We start from the raw sequence: 7,669 nt of genomic DNA, 5'->3' as shown, positions 1-7,669 counted from the left end.
CCCCCACAGTTTCCCACTAACGCTAATCCTTTTCTTACAGTATTATAATAATTTCTCAAGGTCTATTCACAACAGCAATCCGTGTTTTAACAAATCCTCCAGGTGACTCTGATAAAGCCTAAAGTAAAAGAACGACTGAATTAAATTGACCATAACAGTATGATTGATAAAACATACTCTCAGAAACTCTGAGGCACCACCATACGATTTGGGAAAGGGAGAATATGCCTTGAAAAACAATCAGAAAGGCCCAAAATTCATCCACACATACATTATTTATGTGTGCCCAATCCAGACTTGGATCCTAACCTCTATAATAAAATAAAGTAAAAAATATATATATTGTGATTAAAAACCTAAGTCTAAGATTAGTCTTTAATGAAGACAGAGTATCTGGTACCTGTTATCATTTATTTTTCTTTTGAGTTTATAACCCTTTATGTCTTTGAACAGATGTTACTTGCTTTAAAGTAAATACATTTTATATATTATATAAATATATAGTATATATAAATAAATCTGTATAAGTCTCTATATACATATTATCTAAGTCATTTATTTTAGCCAAATTATTCAACCTTTTCCCGCAACTACTATCAGCAGTCTTCCACATTTATTTTTTTCTAACCTTGTGGTCAGGCGGTAGTGTCAGTGACCAGTAAAAATGGGCTGGGTTCGGTGGCTCACCCTGTAATCCCAGCACTTTGGGAGACTTGAGGAGAGTGGATTCACTGAGCCCACGGGTTCAAGGCCAGCCCGGGCAAATTGGTGAGCCCTCATCTCTACAATCAATCCAAAAAACAAAAATTAGCAGGGCATAATAGAATGCACCTGTAGTTCCAGCTACTTGGAAGGCTGAGGCGGAAGGATCACCGAGCCCAGCAGGTCGATGCTGGGGTGGCTGTGAGTGCGCCACTGCACTCCAGCCTGGGCGACAGAGTGAGACTCCAACTCAAAAAAAAAAAAAAGGAAAGGACACTAAACTAAAATGAGACTCTCTCTGAATTAAGAAGTAACAAATATTTTAAGAAGAACTACATGGTAGGGCCTAAAGTTAAATGTGGGTTGGGATTTTCATTTTCTTGCAGATGCTCAGAACCAAAGAAGTCGAGGTCTGCCTGGTTTTCTTCCTGGAGCTCCAGACCCAGATCAAAGTCTTCCTGCCTCATCTAACAACCCAGGGAACCAAGTATGGCCCGCGAGACTCCCTCCGCCAACCAGTTTCCTGCCAACAGTCAGTCTCCCTCCTGGTCTCGAATATTTAAGCCAGGTGTTTCTTATCTTTATATTCCTACACACATTTCCTCCCTAAAATTAATACAAACTTAGTTTCTTGCTTTTCAACCAAGATTGAAAGACTTCAACCCATAATTTACTGGAGTGAAAAAGGTATTATAAAAAATAAAATCATAAAATATTGACTTTATGAATTTCTACTATTTAGGAAGAAATTTGTTTCTTTTACACTCATTTTATTTTCCTTATTTGACCGAGTGACAAGACTAAATATTTTTGATAGAGCTGTTTAGCATTTATCTACTTCCTGTCCATTGCTCAAGGTGTCAGCAAATTTATCCTCAAGGAATTCTCTAATATGTCTAGTCACCTATTTAATTAAAAAATATTTATTGAGTACCTGCTATACTCAAGGCATATAAAAAGCATGAAACCTAGTGCCTCTCACTCAAACATTCTGCACATAATTGGTAAGACAAAAATAAAAAGTTAATAATAAAGTGCAAGTCTGCTTATAAACGACAGGTAAACACATGGTTGTAATTTGCTCAGGTGTAAAAGGAGAGAAAGATTGTTATGGTTCAAAATACCTGGGAGAGATTGCTGCAATGTTCTTAGAGTTCAGCACCTTCAACTGAATATTAAAAGGAGGACAGAAATAGAAGAGAAAGCAAGTTAAGTGAACATTGCTGTTTCCTGATACTGCTCCATCTCCAGGCCAATTTGCTGGAAAGATCATATTGCTATTCGGTATAGTCTCACTGTTCTAGTTATTGTAGGGTGGGCAGGGATTCAAGCCTTATAGTAAATCAATCAAAAATATTGCCATCTGAATTATAAGGCACATAAACAGCTATTGCTATTCATGTTTGTATATTATCATTGCTTTTGTAGTTTATCCTACAAAAGATTAGAAATACACTGATATTGAGATGTCAGCACATCTGCTGCAATTTTCAGCTTGTTTGGCATTCTTTCAAACTATAAAGTCTATCTCCTTTATCAAAATCAAATCTCTGCGTTAATTCCCTTAAGGTACAAGAGATTTCTGTTATGCCTGATAGGGTTTAAGCTGCATGCAGCATATGTTCCTAGGAAAATGTTTATAATTGCAGATGCCTTCTCCAGAAACCCACTGGCAGACAAATGTACTTCAGAGACTGGAGAGCTCAGGGAGATATGTAAAAGAGCTGGAAAAGCGAACCTACCATCTTCCATCTGCAGAAAGGATCAGCTGTAATAGCTGACTAGAGTTGATTAACTGCTGCAAGCTGTTTGAAAATGTTGTCAGACAAGGTTTTGCCAAGTATAAAAGTGATATACCAGTGCCAGAGGGCTGAGGTTTGATGATCACATATGGTCATCACATATTCTTCTTCCATCCATGAATGATGACACACCCGGAGCCAGATGCTTGACATGAATACATTTTTTTACATTCCATAAATAGAGATATGAGCCCATTGGTTTCAGTTCTAAAATAAATTTTTCCAAAAATAAACTTTTCCTAATCTTTCTCAGAAAACAAAAATATGCCACCAATTGTTGCATATTTCCTAAGGGAAAGATAATTTACTAACTTTATACTAAAAGAACACTTACGTGCTTTAAAGCAGTGCACATATAAAAGGATAAATGAACATTTTTAAAGTGTTATACAATGAATCTGTACGAGACACAATATAAAATGAATTTTTAGGTGTTAACTTTTATATAAAAGCCACAAGAATTTAATAAAATCTTGAACATTTGGAAATAACATATGCATCAATAAACAGAGAAACACACAATAACATTTTCCTAAATTAAAAAAATTAAATAAAGTATTTTAAAATCACCCATTCCCTTTTAATCAAGTTTGTCTAATGACTATTGAGAATCTTGTTTCTATAAAAAGTTTAAAAATAAACCTGTATGCATGTTTAGCTATATATATGTGTATTTATATATATATAAAATATATATATGTATTTATATATATATAAAATGTAGATTAGATCTAAGAACAAAATCAATGGATTCTTTCCAGATTAGGTGTACATGTTCATAACAATCAATAACTTCTTCCCATAATGTCAAAGGAAAATTAATTATTATAGCTTAGTCACCTATAGGTAAGATAGTTAAAGTCTGCAAAAACATGTAAATATACACTTTATTTTGAAATACATATGGTAAATGGAATCGCTGATACCTGTAAATCTGATTTTAAAAATTAATTCTTAAGCTGTATATCGAAGGCTGTCCTTGTATTTTCATTTCTACAGCTCTCAAACTTAAGGAGTGCTTCACTTGCCCTGATACCTAAATATGTAACTCAGTCTGTTTAAACTTTTCGGCAATTTCTAGTCTACCAATCAATAGAAAAAGTTGAAAAAGGCCCATTTGACCATGGTGTATAAGTGGCTCGAGGTTACTGAGAAGAAACTACAAGAACAACCAAAAACAAGAGCCTCAAATTCAGGAGATTTGCCCACAGAAAGCAAATTAAATATTATTACACAATATGAGGTGAGTATAAGAGTAAAGAAAATAGGGAGGAAAGGCACTCAAGTTCCATATTGTCACCTAAGATGACTTATTTCCTAAGTTTAGTGTAGTGTTGTCAGTAAAATAACAGAGTAGAAAGCATGTCAAAATCAATGACCATTTACTAGCCCTATGATCTTGGGCAAATGACATAATTTCTCTAGATTTATTTCCTTACATATAAAATGAATCTCTCTCTCTCTCTCTCTCTCTCTCTCTCTCTCTCTCTCTCTGCATTTTTGTGAGGATTAAATCAGACACTTTGTCAAAATATCTCTAGCACAGTGACTACTGATGGTAGTCATTCAGTAAACAATTGCTATTGTTGAATATTAGAGGGATATTACTTCTTTTTCATCGTGAGGTGGATCTCAAGTGTTAATTTCTAAATTTCAAGACTAAATTTCAAGACTTGACCCTATAGATATCCATCTCTACGTTCCTTCTATACATATCTACTGATTATCATATCCTTTCAGAGGCGTACCCCTTCTTTTTCCATAACACTCTGTTTTTCTCAAAAGAAAACAATTAATGCTATCCACTACAAAAGATTCATTCTAATTTTTTTAAAGCCTTTGTCATAATTGTTCATATAGATTTTGGAATACCTCAGATCATAAATTATTTTTGGAAGAATATTTTGTAAATCTTACATAAAGATGCCCCATGTATTCTTTTATCGATAATAAGATTTATTTTATTATTTTTGTTTTTTGAGTCAATGTCTTACTCTGTTGCCCAGGCTGGAGTGAAGTGGCACTGCAGCCTTGACCTCCTGGGCTCAGGCAATCTTCCTCAGCCTCATGAGTAGTTGGAACTGTAGCTACACACCACCATTCCCCGCTGATATTTTTTGTTTTTTTTTAGAAACAAGGCCTCACTGTGTTGCCCAGGCTGGTCTTAAACTCCTGGGCTCAAGCAGTTCTCTGCCTTGGCCTCCTAAAGTTGTGGGATTACAAGCATAAGCCACCACACCTGGTCAATAATAAGACTGAAATAGAGGAAAAGATATCAGTTTGACCTCCACCTCAAGAAATACAAGGAAAATGAAGGAAATAATGTAACTTCAAATTTTCTGGGATCAGTACCACATTTTAGTAATGACTGGCTCGATTTAACAGTTACTGGTGAGTTTATTAACACGAAGGGTCATTAAAGTAAAGAAAATTTTAAGGCAAAATTAAAAATGGAGCATTAGAAAATACATTGATCAGCAGCATATTCAGTGCTCATGCTTTTGCCTTAGTGGATCTTCAAGTACTGAATATCAAATGAAAAATAAACACAAATAAATTTTATTCTAAGAACTCATCCTTCTAATTTCCTTTCCAAAAAATAGTTTGCATTATATACTTTTTAATGCAGTCATTTCTCAACTATCTGTGGATACTTTATCTCTAACTTAACTTCATTTTTAATTACATAGGGCAAATGTTATGTTATACATTCTGTGACATAACATTTGTTCTGCTTAAAATGGTATTTTGTAGGCATCAACAGCATTTCATTTTTTTCTAGTTCAAAGGAAAGTGCGAATGAGAAAAATTTATAGAATATCCTTTCAGCTTCAATAAAGATATTTCATCACCGAGAGGAATGAGTTGCAGTATGACAGAATGACATTATAGTAAGGGAAGGGTCGAAAGGAAAAGCCAGACGTTCAAATCATTATTTTGTTGTTTAATTTCTTAAAAAAAAAAAAAATCAGGAATGTTAAAGCATCTTAGGCATTATTTTTCAGAGATTATTTTAAAATCTCAAACTCCAGTTTTCAAGATCTACTCTAATTTCTCATTATCACAGAGAGAATTAACATGAAGTTAACCATTATTCCTATTCTTATACTTGGGCAAATCTGCCTTGAAGTTTTCAGAGTTCTTGTGAATTTTTACTTGAATCAAACACATTTTATTTTCTTTTGCCTTATAAAATGTGAGCTGTTTTCAACCGTTTTCCTAATAGAGGAGGTGAAGATCACCTAACTTTATCTAGTGTAGTAAATAGTTTAATAGTAATATCTCGTTGCCGGGCTTGGTGGTTGCCTCCCACGCTTCTGTGAGGCTGAGGTGAGTGGATTGCCTGAACCTGCGGGTTCGAGACCCGCCTGGGCAACTTGGCGAGACCTCATCTCTACAATAAAATAAAAAATGAGCCGGGAGTGGTAGCGCGTGCCTGTAGTTCCAGCTACTTGGAAGGCTGAGGCAGAAGGATCGCTGGAGCCCAGCAGGTCGAGGCTGCGATGGCCAGGAGTGGCCACTGCACTCCAGTCTGGGTGACAGAGTGAGACTCCAAAAAAAAAAAAAAAAAATTATAATATCTCCAAAGGTTTTCAAGGTGCTGTGATGTAATACTTTTTATTTCCTTTATGTCATCTTTTAACAGTTAGACCTGATAATTATACACCAGCAGGTGGAGCTTCTTGGAAGTAAGTACATTATATTCTGCATTTATTAATACTGAAGTTTCTCTACATCTAAACATATTATAAACAATAAAGTTATTTGTGCAGAATAGAATTAGATCAAAAAGAGCACTAGGTCTACTTTTTAAAATAAAAGCTGAGCCAGGCTCGGTGGCTCAGCCTGTAATCCCGCGCTTTGGGAGGCTGACGTGAGTGGATTGCCTGAACCCGCGGGTTCGAGACCCGCCTGGGCAACTTGGCGAGACCTCATCTCTACAATAAATCAAAAAATCAGCCGGGCGTGGTAGCGCATGCCTGTAATTCCAGCTACTTGGAAGGCTGAGGCGGAAGGATCGCCGGAGCCCAGCAGGTCGAGGCTGCGGTGGCCGGGAGCGGCCACTGCACTCCAGTCTGGGCGACCGAGTGAGACTCCAACTCAGAAAAAATAAATAAATAAAATAAAATAAAATAAAAGCTGTAAGTAAAAGTATTATTCTGATTTAGATTTTAAAAAGCATAAGATTCTCTAAGTCTGGTAATACTGCCATTAATTTGGCATGCTGTGACACTAACCTGGCTCACCCCAGCCTCAAACTCTTGGGCTCAAGTGATCCGCCTGCCTCAGCTTGCTAAGTAGCTGGGACTACAGATATTTGCCAGCATGCCCAGCTAATTTTTATAATTTTTGTAAAGACTGGCATCTTGCTTTGTTGCCCAGCCTGGTCTCAAACTCCTGACCTCAAGCAATCCTCCTGCCTCATCCTCCCAAAGTGCTAGAATTACAGGTGTGAGCCACCACATCCAGCTATTGCCTTTAAAATTCTGATGTTATATTTAGTCTTAGAATAATTAAAGGGATTTGATCACTTCCATGGATTCTAATCATTTAAATTTCTTAATAATTTAAAAAATGTAAGTCAAAGTTGAAAATAAATAACAAAAACCCATGAAGACAAAATGCCACTCTTTTATCACTTTAACAGTAATTCACCAAATAGGCAAATCATTTAACAATTTACATATGAACAAGACTGACTAACTGGATTCAAATTACTTGAGTGTTTTCTGCTTATAATGTTCTATATTATTCCTAAAAATATGTCAAAATCGAAATAGATAGCAGGATAGCATGCCACTATAGATATATTACCAGATAGAGGTTTTAGACAAAATTATTAGTATCACTGTAAGTTGTCCCAATAACTTACATAACAATAATAGAATTATCATTTAATTAATAGATTTCTTTTCATTACAGCATTGGTTCTTTATTGCAAAGTGATACTACATGATACTACAAGTAGGTCATAAATCTGGAATCAAAATTAGTTCGTTCTATAACTTTGTTCTCAACAGTTCTATTTTCATGGCTAAGTCTTCAAAATTTAGTGCATGAAAATAGATTCTGTGAAGAAGATACCATATACTCTACAATCAGTCACTTGGTTTTTCTTTTAATGACCCCGCCTTTTACTTATTTAAAGATTTTGATACAAATTT

At 35.4% G+C, this 7,669-nt stretch overlaps 1 protein-coding gene across 2 annotated transcripts in view; it reads left to right on the top strand.

The window, feature by feature from the left end:
* The window catches only part of PLSCR5 (phospholipid scramblase family member 5), a 29,566-nt gene that overhangs the window by 5,617 nt on the left and 16,280 nt on the right, over positions 1-7,669 (top strand). The window contains exons 2-3 of one of the 2 annotated variants that reach the window (XM_008066675.2): positions 1,089-1,234; positions 6,151-6,193. In XM_008066675.2, the coding sequence (XP_008064866.1) occupies positions 1,089-1,234; positions 6,151-6,193 (189 nt within the window). Of the gene's footprint in view, positions 1-1,088; positions 1,271-6,150; positions 6,194-7,669 lie in introns of both variants that reach the window. The other variant, XM_008066674.1, reaches the window with a different exon arrangement.

Source organism: Carlito syrichta, unplaced genomic scaffold (assembly GCF_000164805.1).
Source record: "Carlito syrichta isolate Samal-C Ts95f unplaced genomic scaffold, Tarsius_syrichta-2.0.1 Scaffold309086, whole genome shotgun sequence".
In the NCBI taxonomy this organism is placed as follows: domain Eukaryota; kingdom Metazoa; phylum Chordata; class Mammalia; order Primates; family Tarsiidae; genus Carlito; species Carlito syrichta.
Note: the sequence above shows the minus strand (reverse complement) of the source record. Positions and strands in the feature narration are given on the sequence as shown.